The sequence below is a fragment of the Papio anubis genome, chromosome 2 (assembly GCF_008728515.1).
Source record: "Papio anubis isolate 15944 chromosome 2, Panubis1.0, whole genome shotgun sequence".
NCBI lineage: Eukaryota > Metazoa > Chordata > Mammalia > Primates > Cercopithecidae > Papio > Papio anubis.
Genome location: NC_044977.1, coordinates 42,455,642 through 42,476,910, shown reverse-complemented (window position 1 = coordinate 42,476,910; position 21,269 = coordinate 42,455,642). Strand labels below are relative to the sequence as shown.

Sequence of the window (21,269 nt, the reverse complement as noted above, 5' to 3'; positions counted from 1 at the left end):
ATTCAACTGTATTTTGTTTAAAGATGATGAAGATAAGTAACACCCAGTGCTAGTAATTTAGGACTTTGGTCTTGGTCTTTGAATAAAACACTCAGACTTGATGAAACTTTCATTGTATTGTGATGTCTGTTTTCTTTTATGTATATTGTGCTAATTGATCTTCCTTTTAAAAAGCGGGGCAAAAAAGAGCCCAGCAGCATTCTTGGGTGGCAGGAAGGGCATTCACCCAGCTCTGGGTCCCAGGGTCCCTCTGGCAGCCCCGAGCACATTCACTCCACGCCAGCAGAGGAAGGTTGAGGCAAATATCCACTAGAAGACACAACTATGGCCATGCCAGTTAAGACAGTAAGGAAAAATGTTTCTGTTGGTTGGGAAATAAGTGCTGCCCGGCATCTGCCCTCACTGCTCCCACCATCTCCACCCTGACTCCCCTGCCAGGACTCCCCCAAATCTTCCAATTAAAGAAGTAGTGCCTGGCACAGTAGGAGGCTTCAGACCCTGGGCAGATGGCTGCTGTTCTGATTAGTTAGACCCTATGTTGCTAAATACAGTGGTTCATGCCTGTAATCCCAGCACTTTGGGAGGTTGAGGTGGGCGGATCACCTGAGGTCAGGAGTTGAAGACCAGCCTGGCCAACATGGTGAAACCCCATCTCTACTAAAAAAAAAAAACAAAAAAACAAAAATTAGCCGGACATGGTGGCACGTGCCTGTAGTCCCAGCTACTAGGGAGGCTGAGGTGGGAGAATCACTTAAACCCGGGAGGTGGAGGTTGCAGTGAGCCGAGATGGTGCCACTGCACTCCAGTCTGGGTGACAGAGCGAGATCCTGCCTGAAAAAAAATTAAAAATAAAAATAAACATTTTAGCCCCCCCGCCGCCGCCATGCCCCTGCAGCCTACAAGAATTGTCCCTACATACTGCCTGGCACCTGTAACTTCCTCAGGTCCACTTTTCACTTCCTCACTGGTGTTGGGCGCTGATGGTCCCTCAGACTCTGGCCCTAAGCTCACTCTTGCTCAGCATCATTGACAAGATTCCTGTCTTCTGCATACCCTATGCTCTGATTGTTCTGTATCTGCTGTCAGTAAACTAGGAAATTAGTCTTAGATTTACCAAAACACGGCAGGCGTATAGTATAGAGAACTGTCTAAATGTGTGATATTATGGATTTCTACATCTACTGGAAACCTAGAAATCTGACCTCTACACACTTTCAGTTCTCACAAATAATTGGCTGATCTCGATTAGTAAATGATTTGGTAAGGAGCCCAGTTATCTAAGGAAAATTGTTAAAAGGTGGGCGTGGAGGGCATGGGATTCTCTCCCTTGATTCTCCCCTTGGTCCTTATCTTTCTTCAGCCCTGCATGAGAGAGTCGCTGACTAAGTGGAGTCACAGTGCCCTGGTGGTGTTCTGTAAAGGCAACACTCACCTTAGCATTCTGCACGCCTTCTTTCACCAGCAGCATCTGCAGGCCTCCCGGGGACACCAGACTTCCTTGTTTCCATGATGTTTTCCCAGGCCCTGCTGCTGCTGGTAAACTGGGCGGGGCTGCTGTATCTGGCAGGGTGGCTTTAAATACAGTTTTCACAGCTTCTGCAAAGGCCTCAACGGTCTTCTTAGATACATCAACAAGGTAGATTTCTTTCAAGTAGTGTCCATCCTTCTTGCGTTGGAAGTTTTCCTTGATGGCAGAAACAATGGTCTCCACGCATCGGCCTAAGGGAAAGCCAAAGACTCCAGAACTAATAGCTGGGATGGCTATGGATCGGTACTTGTATTTTTCGGCTAGACGGAGACTTAGTTGCACAGTTCTCCTTAATAGGTATACACACCTCGGGGCCTCACATCCGTTCCAGCGGGGCCCCACTGCATGGATCACGTGGTGGTAGGGCAGCTTTCCTGCCTTGGAGATGGTGGCATTGCCCGGTAGGAGTCTGCCCTCTCTCTTCACTATCTGGTCACAGTCGGCCTGGAGCTCAGGGCCAGCTGCTTTTGAGAGCGCAGCGGCCAGGCCACCATAATGCTTAAGGTCCTCATTAGATGCATTTACCACCACATCGACAGGAAGCTGTGCCAAGTCACCCTGCTGCACAATGAGCACGATGCCGGGGGCCAAGGCCGTCCGAGAGAAGCACTTCTGCCCAGAGGGGCTGTCTCCTTCCTTCACTTCTTCATTCTCCTGTAGTTCAATGTAACAACCAAACAACCGTTTGATCTCACGTTGATAAAACCATGCTTTATCCCGGAAGAACATCTTGGCTCCTGGCTTATCAATATGGACACTTTTAACACAGACTGAATCCCGGGCTTGCTTGACGATGTCCATTGCCTTCAGTACTTCGGTCTTTGAGCCAGTTAGTAAAATGCCTTTTTGTTTGTTCTCAGGATTGAAACTTACCTGCACATTTGTTCTCTTTATCTTTGGCAAGAATAGCTTCTTTTCTGTCTTTAAATAGTCAATAACTAAGGAAGGCTTTACTTCAACCAGTCTCTCTATTTTCATGTTTTGTTCAATGAAGTTAAAAAGCAATGCATAGGTTTCATTTACTTTCTTTACACAGCCTGTAATGATGACTTCAGCTGTGGTTTCTGAAGATAACTCACTGATGATTACAGTGTTTGGGGAGAAATTTTGTTTCTTACGCAAATTATGAGTGAGCCCTTTCCAGTTCTTGCCATTAAGAACTTCTTTGTTCTCAACTTCAATGCGCTTATAATCTAAGGCACTGAGCATTTGCTTTTCAGCTTCTAACAGGGCTTCAGAAGAACAGCTGGTTAAGAGAACAGTTGTACCCTCTAGCTCATAAAGTGCAAGAATTTCCTGTGCTATGAAAAGACACTTAGAGAATTCTTTCCAGTTTACCTGTTGCAAAAACTGAAAAATCTCAGGAGAAACCTGAATGTTTTTCTGAGCCATGGTGTACACCTTTTCCTGGATTGCACACTTGACTTTATACACATCTACACTAGGTCCTTTCAAGCACAAGTGTTGAGTGACTCCATCATAACAAATCTCTATCTCTGGGCACTCTGTGTGTAGGTGGTCCAGTAGACTGCTGTGACACAAAAGAAAATACCTGCCTGGAGAAATGACCATTTTTTCCTTTAAACTCTGCTCTTCCCTTTTAATTTTTTGAGTAGTGCTTTCTATTAACTCCTTGACTTGTACCTCAATGCTTTGGACATCCTCTGATTTCCCTGCTAAGATTATCATTTCCTTAAGTGTATCAAACTCAATCAAAATCCTGTCATCTTTCACATCATTTTTTATGGTGTCCCACATTGTTGGATCCACTTTAATTGGGGTGACTTTATATTTAGACCTGATGCTAGAGAGTGCCGTGGAAGTATCTGCCTGCCAGGTCTTGATTCTCGGTCTTCCTTCATTGACTAAGGTGGCTGCTGGTCTGATGGTAACTTTACCACTGAGTTGGGACCATGTGAGCTCACAGTGACAACGCCTCATTTCATCGTTTATCTCCTCAATCAGGTGATTCTTTTTCTGTAAGAACTTCCATAAGGGAAGATCTAGTGACTCTTCAAATGGTGCTGGAAGCTTGATCAGAGGCTTCTCCTTTCCATACAAGGCTGTGCCCAGTGAGGCATAGTACGGGAACACAGAAAGCGGCATTTTATTGAAGTCGAGTTTTGTGGCCATGATGGTGTCTAACACTTAAAAGGAAAGAAATAAAATAACGTAAGCCCAGGATGATATATGGTAAATAAAAACAAAACAAAATTTTCCTATTTTAGAGAAAAAAAAAATCTAATGTTTTTCTAACAAAGGAAAGAAATAAAACAAAGTAAGACCAAGATGGTATGTGGCAAAGAAAAACAAAACTAAATTTTCCCATTTTAGAGAAAAAAAAATCTAATGTTGGTAGGATTGTGATGTTACAGCATATTAAAAAAGCAGCACTACTCTCAAAGTGCTCAAATATAAACTGATATGGGTTAGCAGTGCACAGGTGCACAGGTATCCCTTATTGAATGGAATAATTACTTTCTAGCCAAGATCCATCTATGCTGAAATCCTGTTAATTAAATTCCATTTACTGTTTTCCTGATATTACTGATATATCACCATCATGTTAAGAAATACATGAGTTTGGTCACAAGCGTGAGAGTAATGTTTGCCCTAGTATAAAAAATATTTTGGTGCTCAAAGTGAAGCTCACCTTAGTATTATGCTATTTGGTCTTCCTGTACAGTCCTATAATTTTAGGCTTCAAAATTGAGTTAGATTAACATTAATACCTTGAAAAGGAGGAGCATAATAATAAATTATTATAGCTTAGCATGTGTCACACACTATTCTGAGTGCTTTACATATATTTAACAACCATTTGAGGTAGAGACATTATTATTATCATCCCTACTTACAAATGATAAAACTGAGGCTAGGAAAGGTCAGATAACTTGGATAGGGTTACATAGACTGCAGATAACTCAGCTAAGATTCAGTGTTTGTCCAACCCCAAAGCCCATCCTCTTGCCCCTCTACCAAACCCGAGTCATCATCACGGTCCTCTGAGAGCCCAGCCCCACAGACTATGATTCAGTAAGACCCACACCTCCTCCTGGCCCTGCTGCAATCTCCTTTTTCCACTTCACTGGAACACTCCCATGGGTGTGTTTGCGTGTGTGTGCATGCCCATGCTCTTCTCTTCCAAGCCCCTCCTCATATTGTGTAAGTTATTAGGCAGAGCATCTACAGAAAGGGAATCGGAATGTGCTCCAATAACAACTTGGGTTAAAAGAGCAACCTTTATGGAAAGCTGTTAAAGTAACTTCACCTTGTGTGTGATTGGGTCCTAGAGCTGGTATCGAGCATGATGGAAAGACAGTGGCCTTCAGAGGCCCAAACATACAGCTTCAACTTCCCAACGTGGCCCTGTGGCAGCCCTAAGCCTAGGCAGTATTTATGATTACCAACATACTGAGCACTGTCAGGCACCAAGCACTTTGCTGGTATTATTTCATTTCAACCTCACAGCACTCCTCTAAGGTAAGCAGTAATGTGAGTCCCATTTTACAGATAAGAACACAGAGGCTTAGGTGGGTTAAAGTAACTTGGCCAAGATTACAAAGCTAGTAAGCACCAAAGCCAGGAATCAAATTCAGGTCTGTCTGATCCAAGAACCATGGCAGATGTCATCTTAATATGCCTTCAAGTCTCCATCCTGCTTTGCTTGTCTGTAAGGACAAAGTTTATCTAACCGTGCAGATTATTAATGGGATTGTGAGATACTGTAGCAGAAAAAACAGCCAAAGATCTTACAGACACAGGTGTTCAATGAAAATTCTTTCCTTAAAAATTAAATCAGATTTTGTGAAGTTGAACCAAATAATTTTAGAGTAAAATGCCTAATTTTTTCCTCTCAAGAAATCTACGTAAAACACAATATTGTGCAACAAATTCTCTTTTAAACCAAGCTCTATCTACCATCTGCCTCATTATTGGCAACCCATTGTGAATGGTGAACTATCCTATAAGAAAAATTAACGTTATAGGTGAACAGGAGATTTGGAAAAAGGAGAGAAGTTAGGGTATATGTTATGGGACCAGAATACCCAAGTTCAAATCCTGACTGTGTCACTTACTAGCTGCGTAATCTTGGGCAAGTTATTGGACCTTTCTGTGCTTCAGTTTCCTCATGTGTAAAACAGGGATTATAACAATCAAGATGCCCATAAGACAGACTGTCTGAGTGCACTTGGTAACACCCTGCAAAGCTATGCAAATGTAAGTTATAATTAAAAGAATGAGAAGCTAAGTTGGATGCAGTGACTCATGCCTATAATCTCAGCAATTTAGGAGGCAAAGGAGGGAATATTGCTTGAGCCCAGGAGTTCAAGACCAGCCTGGGAAACATGGCGAAATCCCATCTCTGCTAAAAATACAATCTATTAGCTGGATATGGTAGCATGCACCTGTAGTCCCAGCTACTCTGGAGGCTGAGGTGGAAGGAACCTGAGCCTGGGGAGGTTGAGGCTGCAGTGAGCCATGATCATGCCACTGTACTCCAGCCTGAGCGACAGTGAGAACTTGTCTCAAAATAAATAAATAATAAAATGAAAATTAAAAAATAAAAAGAAGGAGAAGCTAGAGAACAAAAAAGAAAGTCAGTATATCACAGATTGTGGAGGACAGAGAATGAGTGAGTTTGGAGGAGGAGGTGTGGTCAAAAAAGTTAGATGGTACAAAGGGATCAGGGAGGAAGGGAACCTTTGAGAGGGCCCCATAGAGTTTACATGAATAGCTCTGGGAGAAAATAAACCTTCATTAAATAGTACTTAACATTAGTTGTGTATGTGCAGAATAGCCCTTCTGAGGACAAACCCAACAGCCCCATGCCCTCAAGATGTTTGAAAACCCTGAAACTGTCAACTCTCACCACAAACTGGGAGGTTAATTTCTAGGGTAGAGGATTTTATGTACCCCTCTCTCTCCCCGGGCCCAAGACCAGGCAGAGGGAGATTTGAATATGTGACAGAAGCTCCTCTTTGTCCCTTTGCCCAAGGAATAGTAGGTCTTTCATTCCATTTTAATTCAAACCATACTTTTACCCAGTTTTCCCAACTCATAAAAATTGAGTTGGGAAAAGGGAGGTTCCTTCAAGTACCCTGTTGGAACAATTTCTCTCAAGTGAGTGGCATACCACATTATCCTATGTCATGCCCCACCCTTATTAATCCCAGGCACAATTTTCCTTCTTTTCCTAAGAAGCCTGGCCCCCTAACTCCTTCTGCTCAGCCTTGACCTCTGAACACAAGTAGAACCTCCAAGCTGACCTTGTATATGCCTCAGAGAACTGGCAGTCTTTGTCACAAAACACTCACAAGTATTTCTCTAAGGTTCAGCTGGACATGGTTTTCACAGGGTCACTCCAAACAATATTCCAGCAGGCATCCACTGGTCATGTGAAACCACTCCTGTCCATTTTTGAATGACGGTACAATAGGTGAAAGTAGTAGTGGTACTGTACAGGAACTCTACGAGTTGCTGAGTATTTCTTTACCTAACCTTGTTGTAATTAATTTGAGTGTTTCTATCAAGTGTGTGGCTAAAACACAGATCATCTCCTTTTTAATATAGTATTTCAAAGATCCCAAGAATGTATTTTTCAGTCCATCATAGGTAGAGACTCATGAAAGAATCTCCTTAAATCTTTCAAAAACTTGATGTTCCTTCTCTAAAGTCTGAATCACTGGCCTTATTAAGCATCATATCCCAGATGAACAGGATTATTTATTCAATTCCCAAAGAAATGCATAAATAAACAAATAAAACACATCAGAACTAAATTGATAACTGTTAAGCTCAGCTAAAAATGGCCTAGATTATGCCATGTATGACAGGTTAACAAATATTACCTTTTCTGTCAAAAAATTCAATCAGAGCTGAACTCTCTTCAGGAAAATATTCAACATTGGCAACTCTTCCCCCTCCACTATAGGGATTTTCAAAGAAAAGTTTTAAACTGTAGTCATCAACACCAGGTGGCAGGTTTTCAACCCTGATTGTTTTTGTCACTTCCAGAAGTCTTGGAGAAAGCTGAAGTTGTTTAATTGAATGGTGCCTGGTACAATCATCAACAAATCTTACAGTATCTACAAACCAAAAAAAAAAAGGAAAGAAAATCAGTAAATTTTGATTGTATCTTTATGTTGTATAGAAGAAAATGTCTGGCTACTAATTGAGTTAAAAGGGAGAGCTAAGCACTCCATTTTTAGACACAAGATCTTAACACCTACATGAGAATTTACATACCTAAAACTCCCAGTCTCTGAGCGACACACATGCGAATGTCTTACCTCGATTGCTGCCACTGAGCTATGTCCCCACTTCCTGCCCCAGCCGTCACCAACCCTCCTGAGGGCTTTCCCTACAAATCTCATTTCACCCCTTTCTCAAGCCCTTCAATAGCTCCCCATTACCTGCAGGTATGAGTGTTGACACTCCTCAGCCAGGTGTACAATGCCCTTAGCGATGTGACTCGAAACTAATTTCCAAGCATCACCTTTGGTTATTCCCTGCCATTCATTTTATTTTCCATGTTGCCACAACATGGAAACCCCCTTTATTTTTGTAAACCCCCTTCTCCTTTAAAGGGTCTTTGGGTATACAATTTCCTGCATTTGGAATGCTCTTCTCCAATTTTTTATCTTGATCCTATTCATCTTTCAGGACTCAACTGTCTCTTTGATAATAAGTATTGGCCGGGCATGGTGGCTCATGCCTGTAATCTAAGCACTCTGGGAAGCCAAGGCAGGCGGATCACCTGAGATCAGGAGTTCGAGAAAAGCCTGGTCAACATAGTGAAACTCCATGTCTACTAAAAATAAGAAAATTAGCTGGGCATGGTTGTGCATGCCCGTAGTCCCAACTACTCGGGAAGTTGAGGCAGGAGAATCACTTGAACCCGGGAGGCAGAGGCTGTAGTGAGCTGAGATCATGCTACTGCACTGCATTCCAGCATGGGCGACAGAGCAAGACTGTCTTAAAATAATAATAATAAGAAGAAGAAGAAGAAGAAGTATCGATGGTGGGCCCACGATGTGCCAGGCACTGTGCTAGGATCTGAGGATACGAAAATAAACATAACAAGTCTCTGCCAGTGCATCATCCATGAGGGAGCAAGTCTTGAGAGCAAATAAATTGCCTATTGTGGGATCAAATGAGGTGGGAAGACTAATACTGGGAATCAGACAATGATTCCCAGAGTAAGTGGCTCTGATCTGGGTTTTGAACAATGAAGAGGGGTTTACCAGATGGATAGGGAAACAGCTATGTCAAGAAGATGGAATATATTCTGGACATTATCAAATGGTACTACTGGAGTATAAACTTCACAGAAGCAAGACCAGGCCACCTTGTTTGAAAGGGGGTCCCTTTCCTCCCATTTCCCACAGCTTTTTGTTCACAGCTTAGAGAGACAGCTTCTTCTCTTGGACCTTCCTTATTTGTTTACATATGGGCTTCCTCCCTGACCCCAGGCTGTGAGTTTCTCAAGGGCAGGAACCTGATTATTCATCTCTGCCCACAGCACCTAGACCAGTGCCTAGCACATATTAGGCATTCAAGATTCTGATCAATGTACAAAAGCAAGTCCATTTAGTTTTCCCTTTGTAAGAAATAGTAATAAATTTGAAATAATAATAGCTCCCTTTGAGTCCTTACTACGTCTCAGGTACTACGTTAAGTTGTTAGGTACTTTTATTTTCTTTTTCTTTTTTTTTTTCTTTTTTTTCTTTTTTCTTTTTTTTCAGACGCGGGCTCTCACTCTGTCACCCAGGCTGGAGTGCAATGGCATGATCTTGGCTCACTGCAACCTCTGCCTTCCAGGCTCAAGTGATTCTCCCACCTCAGCCTCCTGAGTAGCTGGGAGTACAGGTGCGCACCACCATGCCTGGCTAATTTTTGTATTTTTGTAGAGATGGAGTTTCACCATGTTGCCCAGGCTGCTCTCAAACTCCTGGACTCAGGCTATCATCCACCTTGGCCCCCCAAAGTGTTGGAACTACAGGCCGTGAGCCACTACACCTGGCCCTATGTTAAGAACTTTTCAAACATTATCTCATTCAATCTTTACAAAAACTATATTAGGTAGGTATTATTGTGACATTTTATAAATGAGGAAAGTGAGGCACAGACAGGATAATAACTTGGTCAACCTCATATAACTAGTTAAATGGCAGAGCTGGACTCCATGACCTGTGCTCTTAACCACTCCACTGCGATGGCCATGGAAGAGTGAAGGCTTGGAATTGGAAAATGTACTTGTTTTGGGTGGTGACAGCTCTCTTCCCAATCTCAGAGATTGTCTACAGATTCCTGACAATTACCTTAAAGAGCACCCGTCTTCTGCATTACATGCACTTACTCGTACCTACATATGTGAACGACCATGAAAGTGCTAAGGAAATATCTGGTAAAGTGGTAAGAGGACAGGTGTAGAGGTAGGCTGCCTGGGTTCAAACCCAGTTCATCCATGCATTCGCACCTTTGTGTTTTGTCTCCCCAGCTGTAATATGGAGATCATAAGATCATAATAATTTCATAAGGTTTTAGAAAGGATAAACAAATTAATACATGTAAAGAGGCTGGCATAGCACCTGGCTTATAGTCAGCACTCTATGAGTGTGTGTTATCATTATCTTCCACGAAGTCCAGTTTGGTAATACAAATATTTACTTCACCCAGTGAGATAACACATGTGAAAAAGCTGACTCCTTTACTTGGAATCACTTGGATTTTAGATGTCTATTTTGCTGTGTTCACACGTTCTCTTACTCTCTCTGCCTGTCTCTTTCTCAGTCACACACACACACTTGGGTACTCCTGCAATAAAGTTAATTCTACTAAAAATACCAGAATTTGGTTTCAATATGAATATGCTTCTTTTTCAAAATTAAAAAAAAAAAACAACTATATTAACTTGGAAACCTCTCTTAGTAGCTACTAGAAAGAGTCAAACTTTCAGAGATGTCCCACTAAGAGGTATCTCAAGTCCCATGATGTGGTGCAAAGAAGATAGACAGAGGAAGCGTCACTTCATCTTACCTATGTGCTTTTGAAAGGTAACAACAGCGACATCAAAATCTCTTATTACTTCCAGTTGAAAGTCATCACTGGACAGGCCACTGATGTTCTCCACTAACAAGGTAAGGATTATGTCAGTCACATTTGCCTTGAGGTTTTCAAATGCCACCAAAGAGGAAATATTTTCACATTCCTCTGGGAGATCTTCAATGTTGTCTGATCCATCATTGAGAGGGAGTTTTGCTTCCAATTCTTCTGACACATCTGATTTTAGGAAGACAAAAGAGGTACAAGATGTTATAGTTATCTACTATGGTCTTAGCAAAGTAAGTTATCACAAGGCACTGCCCTCTTTCCTTGCCAATCTCTTGGCTAACTCACAGAAAAACAGACCTTGGATGGCTTTTTGCTTTATTTAAATAAAAGCAACATGTAACATGTAATTGCCTATTACTAAAGTTCATATTTTTAAATTTTCATGTCGAAAAAATACATCTGTATTTTCAAGATTATAGGCATTATAGAGATAAAAAGATTTTCATTTATTGCTGGTGGGTACACATATTAACCTCCAGAAATGAATTTTAAAAATTAGTATGCAATTATTAGTAATAAGAAAAAATACTCACACTACTTAGCTAAGTAAATAGTCATTTATAGAACAATTTACATTATAGGACTATTTTTATATGTGAATTTTATAGTAAAATTATACATAATTGAGGTTTAATTTTATTATACCCTTTTCTGCCTGGCCTTTTTGAGGAACCTGCCTTATCCTTCCTAGCACTTAATATCTATTTCTAGCACAGCACCATACTGAAATTATTGAGCTAAGCTTCTCAAAAGCAAGACGCATGTTTATTCATCCTTGTATTGCTGGCATATGGTATATAACTGAGGCTCAGTAAATGTTTGCTGAATTGGAGATTTACTGCTTGGGTCACTGGAGGAAAGCAAGACTATCTGATGGTGCCCAAACATGGGTATTACCTAACACATTATACTCCGAGAAACAGTTAAGTTCCCATCACTGAAGAGAAAAAAGGATCCCTATAGCAAATGATTAAGGAATACACACAGAAGGTGAAATGGCCAAGGGCTGCTGCATACAAAGCCCGCTGAATGGCAATCACCCAGCTGACTCATTCCTCTCCACTGTTGACCATAAGAGTGAGTTACACATACACACAAGGTCAGTCTCACTGTATGCTTGTCCACTGAAGCATGGTGTGTACGATCTGATCTTTAGACATTCTGTGGACAATTATTCAATGGGGACTCTTATTGTGTTCAAGACCCTGGATATAAGGAGAGGAAAGAATATAAAAACATTGGATAAGACATTTACAGATTTTCTGATGGAGGTATATGAGAAAAATGACATGTGTAAACGTTCGCAGTGGCAGCATAAAATGCTCTGTGTGCACCAAATCCATTTTGCTTACTTCCTGGACAATATTTCTCAAGTTTCCTGCAGTTCAGTTTCAACAGTAGTGTCCCTGCAGTTAATGGAATATGGGTGGAAGTGAATTGCACCTTCAGGCCTGGCCAATATAAACCTCCTTAATATGAAACCCCATTCTCCCTTGCAGTGACCTTGGACACCACATTTAGAGATAATGGTGTCAAAGGGTGGAAGGAGCCTGGGTCCCTGAATGACCACATGAAGTGGTTGACACTCCCACCACCACCCCAGCTGCCAACTACACTGAACTCTGATGAGAAGGACAAATAAACTTGTGTTGTGGCCAGGCACGGTGGCTCATGCCTGTAATCCCAGCACCTTGGGAGAATGAGGCAGGCGGATCACTTGAGGTCAGGAGTTCGAGACCAGCCTGGGCAACATGGTGAAACGCTGTCTCTACCAAAAATACAAAAATTAGCTGAGTGTGGTGACACACGCCTCTAATCCCAGCTACTTGGGAGGCTGAGGCAGGAGAATCGCTTGAAGTTGGGAGGCGAAGGTTGCAGTGAGCCTAGATTGTACCACTGCACTCCAGCCTGGGCAATTCCATCTCAGAAAAACAAACAAACAAACAAACTTGTGTTGTGTTAGGTTACTGATTTGGGAGGTTGTTTGTTACAACAGTTAGACCACTCTGTTGTGTGCTGGCTATCATGCCATGAACACACTCATGCTAAGTTTTTTAAAAAAAAAAATAGCTTAAGGATAGAGCAACTACATGAATTAGCACTAAGTGAGACAGGTATAACAAATCAGAATGACTGCTGGGCTAGGGAGGAGGCTGTATGTGTTTAATCCCTGCTGCCACTCTTTAGCCATGTGACCTTGGGCATGTCTCTTAATCATAAAATGAGGGTATAGGACTAAGTGAACTGGATTGAAAGAATCTTTCCAGCAACATAGTTTTATAACCCCATCAATATTAGACGCTTCACCACAAAAAAAGGCTTAATTGACCAAAAAAGAGCATTAACAATCAAGCCAAGAGTCCCAGAAAGAGATAAAAGGGCTGGGCTGGCATGGAAAGACTTGAGAGAAGAGGAGGAAGTTCAGCAGGTCTTGAAGGGTATGTGGAACTGGGTAGAGAAAAGTGGGATAGAGGTAATTGTGAGCAACAGAAGCACAGGGAGAGTGCTGCAATTGCATCAGACAATTTAGAAAACAGCGATTAGACTGATGTGGCTCAAAAGGAGCACATTTGTGCAGAATGAAGAAAATGAGGCCAGAAAAGCAGACTAGATCCAAAAGGTGGTCTGGACTTTATCTCCCAGTTTGTGGTAAGGGTGAGTCATGGAAGGTTTCCATGAAAAGGATGGCAGGCTATTTAGCAATAGTGCAAAGGGCTGGTCAGGTTTAAGGAGAAGGGTGGCAGACACAGACAGAGCAAGAAGGGAGCTCCTGCCATGCTGAACTTGTGAGGTAAAAAGGAAGGGCCTGTGGTGAGAGAAGGATGGAAAAGGAAAACTTTAAAAGAAAATGAGGCTGGGTGCAGTGGCTCATGCCTGTAATCTCAGCAGTCTGGGAGGCCAAGGCGGGAGGGTCACTTGGGGCCAGGAGTTCAAGACCAGCCTGGGTAACATAGTGAGACCATGTCTCCACAAAAAATGTTAAAAATTGGCTGGGCATGGCAGTGCATGCTATGATAGCCCCAGCTACTTAGGAGGTTGTGGTAGGAGGATTGCTTGAGCCAGGGAGGTTGAGGCTGCAGTGAGCCAAGATAGCCTGAGCAACAGAGTGAAACCTTCTCTCCAAAAAAAAAAAAAAAAAAAAAGGTCTCTATAATCAGCAGATGTGAAAGGCGTGATGCGTGAAATGTCTAGTAGGTGACGAGCAGACTGATTGTGTACTTCAAGAGAAATGAGGCGGCCAGAAAGGCCCCTGCTTGGGGAGGAAGATGACACATGCGGCTTCGGGCATGTTGGCTCTAATATACTTCCCAAAAGAAGGTCAGACAGAAATTCTGGAATTGAGAGGGGAGTCCAGTCTGGGGATATGGATTTGAAAACATCAGAATTTCCGACCACAGGTAAGCAGTATTTCTCTGCTCTTGCCCTTTTCTCTTCTCCAAGACCTTCCAAGTGCTGGTTTCTACCTTTCAGATCCAGCCCAACTAAGCTTATCCTGGAACAGGACAGTAGCTCAGTGCTGACATCACCTGACATTGGTGTGTGTGCCTTTCCCTGCCCTGTCACCTCCTGCTGATGCCTCAGTTTCAAACTTTTCACATGAGGTTTCGGGCATGCCTAGTGCATTCATGGTTGCAGTGTCTTCCGCTATCCCCATCCCTGAGAAACAGAATCCAGTTAGTACCTACTCTCCACCCACACTTTGCTCAGTTCTGAAACCGTCTACCCCGTTCCAATTAATTTAAAGAGTCCCAGCCTTAGGGCCATTGTCAGGGATCAGTGTGGAGTAACTATTCAGCAAAGAATCTCTGCTTCCCTTAAAGGAGCCAACTTAAGTATCTTGTGTAGACCACCCAAATTTCTAGCTGGCTACTATCCTTAGAGTCCAGGTCAGGTAAAAACAGGTTAGAAAACGGGCCTAAAATCCCCAGGACAATGAAAAGTCTATTGGTGGAAGGGGACTGGGGCTTTCGCTGGGAACACATTTGGGAGTTTTAAGCAAATTTAAAACAGTGCTGACATGTCAGTTAAGACAGAGTTAAGGTAAAAATCTACGACGTCATAAGAAACACAGATGTGATTAAATTTTAGATCTAGGGCTATGGAGCAAGAATAAATATGCACATATAAAACCACTTCCTGGTCTGAAGTTGAGCTTGAGAGTATAGCACTTTGGCATCTTCCAAGAAAAAGATAAGGATTTAGGAGATCCCAACAACAAACACTGGGAGCTGGGGGAGCCAGTGCCACAAGTGAGGAATGGAAAGCAGGAATTACTCTAAAGAGACAAAAAATTCCTATTTCATGAAACTCCTGAGCTGCCTAAGAAAGCCATGCATACTAAATTCCACAGTTTTAACAGGACATCCATATTAGATAAAAATAAGCCATATATCCCTATCCAATCTTTTTGCCAAATAAAGGCAGCTCTCACTCCAGTGCCATTTTCCAAGAGAAAGTTGCAGAAAACTACATGTTCTCAAGATAATTTCAATATTAGAGGACAATGATTATATATTGTTCCTTTTCCTTAAGGTTTAGATACATGTATCACTTTATCTCTCTGGTTCGGTTCATTCAGAGTAGTTCACTTCCTACCCTTTATAATAGCATGCTTAGCTCTGAAAACTAGTTGCTTCTTTAGTAAATGTCAGGTGGCATGACAGCTCAATGCCCAGATGCTAATTGAGCATTGGAGTCCACAACAGCTAATTGGTCGCTAGCTGTTTCCTACAGCAGACGAGATAAGAAGAGCTGCTGTCTTTTAGAGGACTGCAATCCTCCAATCCAATCCTGCACCAGTGCTCAAAAGCCTGTGTTCACAGAGGAGTCACAACTTCCTGTTTTGGCTTCAGAGCACAGCACCCTCACACCCAGTGCTCAGGAAGCAGTGCTAAGCCACATGCGACTCCCTTGGACATATCAGAACATGAAGAGGATGCAGTCCAAGGCAGCTCCCAGCGGAGCACATCCTGCATTGTGGAAGTCAAGAAGAGAGGGCTGACCCCCTCAAGTGCTGCCTTTAATAACTGCTTGGTGAATGTCAGAGTCATCTCAACTGAGATTTTACCTGGTTCTTTAACATCTTCTTTGGTCTTGGATTCCTGAAACGGAAACAATAAAGTAGCATTAATACATTAGTAACAATTTCTTTACATAAGAAAATGTCCCTGGGACCAGCCTGGAGATGGAGGATAAACAGAAACAATAATGAAAAGGTCTGATAATGGTGCTCTTGAATACATCTGGGGCCACACATAGTGGCATATTCACTTTCAAGTCACAAAAATTACCAATGAAGATGAGACACAAATAACAGAAACCTCAATTAACACCAAGTGTTTGGGAATATGAGGTACATCCTACATCAGAGAAACATCTTAGCTCATAATTTTTCCCTCGTTTAATATTTATTGAGGCTGAACTTGGTGACTCACACTTGTAATTTCAGCATTTGGGAGGCCAACGTGGGAGGATCGCTTGAGGCCAGGAGTTCAAAGCCAGCCTGGGCAACACGGTGAGACCCCATCTCTAAAAAAAAAATTTAGGAAAAAAAAATTGGCCAGGCATGGTGATGCATGCCTGTAGTCCCAACTACTTGGGAGGCTGAGGCAGGAGGATCACTTGAGCCCAGGAGTTCAAGGTTACAGCGAGCTATGATGGTGCCACTGCACTCTAGCCTGGGAGACAGATCAAGGTACTGTCTCTAAAAAAGATAACAATTAAATTAAGGCCAGGTGCAGTGGCTCACACCTGTAATGCCAGCACTTTGGGAGGCCAAGGCAAGTGGATCACATGAGCCCAGGAGTTCGAGACCAGCCTAGGCAACATGATAAAACCCTAACTCTACAAAAAATACAAAAAATTAGCCAGGTGTGGTGGCATGCGCCTGCAGTCCCAGTTACTGGGGAGGCTGAGGTGGGGGGATCACCTAAGCCCAGGAGGTCAAGGAGGCAGTGAGCCATGATCATGCCACTGCACTTCAGCCTGGGCAACAGAGTGAGATCCTGTCTCTGAAAAAGAATACTAAAACAAATAAAAATAAAACATTTACTGAGTGTTTATTATATATAACAAGAACTGTGCCATGTGCTTTATACAGATCATCTTGTTTAACCCTCACAATAATCCTACAATCTGTTGTTGAATCATTATTGTTACTATTCCATTTTACAATTGGGGTGATACTTAATACATGTGGTATGGATTGCTGTCTCTTCAAAATGACATACAAAATAAAACAAATATAACAGGTTCCAGGTTATAAAGAACTCAGGAGACACAGACCCCAAATTTTACATCCCAAACCACCATTATTATAACCCCCAAGTCTTGACTTTTCCAAATGTGTTTAAAATCACAAAAAGTACCCCCAGCCAGGTGTGGTGGCTTACGCCTATAATCCCAGCACTTTGGGAGGCCTAGGTGGGTGGATCACGAGGTCAGGAGTTTGATACCAGCCTGGCCAATATGGTGAAACCCTGTCTCTACTAAAAATACAAAAATTATCTGGGCATAGTGGCGTATGCCTGTAGTCCCAGATGCTCGGGAGGCTAAGGCAGAAGAATCGCCAGGAGGCGGAGGTTGCAGTGAGCCGAGATCACACCACTGCACTCCAGCCTGGGTGACAGAGCAAGATTGCATTAAAAAAAAAAAAAAAAGAAGTACCCCCTCTTACTTTATCCCATACTACCCTACCCTACCACTGCCCTCACTCTCCCTACATTTGTAATCTGCTTTCCTCACTGCAGTTTGCTTCCTACTTTTCTTTCCACTGTATTTTCCTCATTGTGATTCTCATTTCACACACCTTGGAAGACCTAAATCCCTTTTATTCATGCCTAAAGTTTACTTGCCTGTGTTAGAAGTTCCTCCTCAAAGACATGATGGATTTCATCTGTGGTTTCAGGTAACTGGACAGTTAATTTGAATGTTCCTTTTCCTTGCAATACTAACTCATGATTTTTTCTCTCCAGAACCTTCTGCCGAACTGAAATGTCCAAAAGGGGGAAAAACGGCCAAATGACAAGCAATCTTTATTTAAAAAATTATTCTATGATTTCTATGGGCTGCATTACCATCCATCAATGGCTTCGTTGGTTTCTCAAGAGAGGCTACATGAAGTAAAAGAGGAAAAGTTTAGCAAGCAGACATGGATATGAATTGCATCCTTAAACTGACTTTTTAATATTGACCATGTTTCCTAATAAGCCGTACTTACAAAGCCTTAGTTTTCTTGTCTATTTGTAAGGTTAATGGAGATATGTTGGTAATGTATGATAAAATAGACACATCTGAAACAGGGTTTAAAATGTTATGTCAATTTACACCAACTTTTCAGAAATCCTGTGAACTGTATAAAAGTGAGATACAGCTTCCCATTCATTTCTATTTGCTATACACGAATAAATACAGACAAGTGCTGGTGGGCTCATTCTTATTATCTGCCTATTAGGTTTATATGAATCAAATCAGGTTATGCTATGGGCCCGCACCTGTTGAGGCCATTTCCTGGCATGGAGGGTGGAGAGTGGAGAATATCCTCTGCAGAAGAAGAATGCACTTTGGGGACTTCAAGGGTAGGTCATTCATTGTCAGCAAATTCCTGACCCTTGTTACTGAGAAAGTGGTTCCTTAAGTAGGAAACTGAAACTGACTAGGGATTTTCCACCCCCAAGAACTTTGACCATACTAGGTTTTGAGTTTGTTTTTGTTTTGTTTTTGTTTTGTTTTGTTTTGTTTTTTGTTTTGCTTTGTTTTGTTTTGCTTTGTTTTTGAGATGGAGTCTTTCTCTGTCGCCATGCTGGAGTGCAGCGGTGCCATCTCTCCTCACTGCAACCTCCAGCTCCCTGGTTCAAGAGATTCCCCCGCCTCAGCCTCCCAAGTAGCTGGGACTACAGGTGCACACCACCACGTTCGGCTAATTTTTTTGTGTGTTTTAGTAGGGATGGGGTTTCATTATGTTGGCCAGGATGGTCTTGATCTCCTGACCTTGTGATCCGCCCATCTCAGCCTCCCAAAGTGCTGGGATTGCAGGCATGAGCCACCGCGCCTGGCCGGTTGTGAGTTTTAATAAGTTTTGGGTCATCTGTGCTGGGGGGTAAGACAAGAGGGGCCACTGGAGCAGCCTGGGGGTGGAGGAAGAGGAGTTGTGGGCTCGGGCTGGTCAAGGATGATAGCCCAGAAGTAAGACTAAAATCTTTTCTGCTTGGAGGGCTAGAATTGAGTTATTTTTATCATCACAAAATTATATTTTGTGATATTTGTATTTTTATTCATTTGGGGTTGTCAGCAAACTACAGAAATTCTGAAACTTTAACACACCAAGGTCACCTGGGATGCCGGTTAAACACATGCTTACCACCCACCCCACATTCACTGAACCTGAATCTCTAAAACAGAGCTGGGAAGGTGCCTGGTTAACCTGCTCTCCAGGTGATTCAGATGGGTGAGATCTACTTCTAAGGATAATGGAATCTAAAGAAGAAAGAAGCATCCTTAAGGGCCAGATCGATGGTGATGTTGACTTCTGAAGTCAAAGTGGGGAAAACTCTCAAGGGAAAGCGACACCCAAAAGGGAAAAGATCACAAAGTTGCCCTTCTGAGCACTTCTTGGTGAAATTAATCCTAGGAAAACATGGTATTTTGTTTTCATAAGGGCCATGAGCCAATCATGTCTCCTGTCCCCCTCCTTCTTTCCTTCTGTGCACCTTTCTTTTTCTGTTTCATTTTTCCTTTTTAGATCCCTTCTGGGGCCCTCTAATTGCACGGCCTCAGCCTCAGCCTCCTTGCTTCTCCTCTGGCCCAAATGCTTCTCCAAATCCAGAGACAAGAAAGCGGAATTAGGGGTTGACTAGATCCCAATGGGTCACCATCCATAAGATGCCAGTGGAAAAGGCGCCCATTCTGGGAGCTGCAGGTCACAGGCTTCCCATTGCAGACCAGGGAGCCCTTGAGCCAGCAGATCATCAGTGGGCTCTTGACCCACCAAGTAGTGGGGAGTAGGGGAGTGGGGAGTAGTGGGGAAGAAGGGAAAAAGCCCCTTAATGGCCTGTAAGGAGGGAACTTTGCCGACTTTCCCCCTCCAAAGCTCAAATCTCCCAACCCACTGTCACTTCAGAATATCATCCTTGCTCCCAATCTGAGCACTAGAGACTCAGGGAAGAGGCCCCGGCAGGCCGTCGACAATGTGGCCGCTGTGACGGCTCTACGTTGACATTCAGGCCGTGTGATTTTAGGCAGCGCCTCTGCCCCTCTCCCAAGTGACCCCAGGACCTCTGGAAATCTCCAAGCCCCACGAGGAATCTCTGTGACTTGTCACGTTTCTTAAAGAAAAGGAAAAGATAGAAAAGGATGACAAGAGGATAGACTCACTTCACAACAACAACAAACAATAACACCACCACAACAGGGAAAGACAGAAAATGATCAAGGGATAAAGAGTCACTTGCGCGGTTCCGCCGCCACCTCCGGGCCGCGCCATTAAGCGCCTGGAAACGCAGGGCGCCGGGGAACCGCAGCGCCCCGGGAGCGCCCGGAGTCCATTCTGTCGCCCCCGCCCCCGCCCCCGCCCCCGGCCCGGCCACCTCCGCTACAGCAGCCGCCGGAGCCGGGCGGGTCCCCCCCGGTGCGCGCCCCGCCGCCATCTCCCTGGAGGGAGGGCAGAGGTGTCCCCTCCTCACCCCACCCCTCGCGCCCCTCACCGTCCTCCGGGTAGAAGAGCACCAGGAAGCGGGACGGGCTCCTGGGATCCTGGTGGACCTCACACTCGCCGCCTCCCGACTTCTTCCGGCTCTGGAAGTACATCTGCAATTTGGTGCTCAAGTTCTTCGGGGGGTCGGGGCCCCAAGAGCCCTCGACCAGCAGCGGGAAGGAGCCGGGCACAGCCATCCTCAGCACCGCTCTCCGCCGGACTGCAGGGGCCGCGCCAACTCCGGGCCGCTAACTTTGACTCTTTCGCTTTCGTTTCCTGGAAAACTCCCAGGCCTTGGTTTCCTTTTGCCTTCAGCCTAAGACAGCGGACCCAGGAATGGCCGAGTCATCCCCCGCCCACCTCCCCACCTTCGCATTCGGCCCACAGCCAAGGCCAAAGTAACCCTTTGGGGCTGGCCAGCGGCGCCCCGGGAAGGCGGCCTCCGTTCACCTGTGCTCCGCGGGCTCCCACACCCCCTCCTAACTCCGGCCCCACTGCCTGCCGCTCACCCCAATCGCAGATCAAGTCGGCAGCTTTGGGGCACCAGACCTTGGCCAAACACAAAGATCATTTAATTTTTGCCGCAAGCCGACCCTTTACAAAAGAATAAAATGACTCGCAAACTGTGGCCTTTTTAGAATGTTTGCTGCCTATTTGGGGGCTTTTTAAGCAATCAATGTGATTATCAGAATTTTACGTTGCTTTCCCTGTTTGGCTTTCTGTTCCTTAATCTGTTAGTATTACATGTCTAGAAATGTGGGAGAAACAATTACACTCACAGGTTTTTTTGTGGAATATTTACTAGGCGCCATGAACTCACTCACTGAGCTCTCACTGAGATCACGGAGCTATGGTGAACACAGCGGGGAATAGGTGCTCTGGGAAAGAATGTACATGTGTTCCTGGAACAGATGAGGAGTGGCTCCTAGCCCA

General features: G+C 43.7%; 1 protein-coding gene across 2 annotated transcripts in view; it reads right to left on the bottom strand.

Annotated features, from left to right (window-relative positions):
* Positions 1–20,969, bottom strand: part of PARP14 (poly(ADP-ribose) polymerase family member 14) — a 50,458-nt gene extending 29,489 nt beyond the window's left edge. Inside the window, exons 1-6 of one of the 2 annotated variants that reach the window (XM_021934120.2) lie at positions 20,347–20,969; positions 17,500–17,633; positions 15,714–15,747; positions 10,571–10,813; positions 7,381–7,617; positions 1,433–3,675 (exon numbers count right to left, since the gene is read on the bottom strand). In XM_021934120.2, coding sequence (XP_021789812.1) covers positions 1,433–3,675; positions 7,381–7,617; positions 10,571–10,813; positions 15,714–15,747; positions 17,500–17,633; positions 20,347–20,533 — 3,078 coding nt within the window. In that variant the 5' untranslated portion in view covers positions 20,534–20,969. The remainder of the gene's footprint in view (positions 1–1,432; positions 3,676–7,380; positions 7,618–10,570; positions 10,814–15,713; positions 15,748–17,499; positions 17,634–20,346) is intronic. The other variant, XM_003894012.5, reaches the window with a different exon arrangement.
* Between the last annotated feature and the right edge of the window lie 300 nt (positions 20,970–21,269).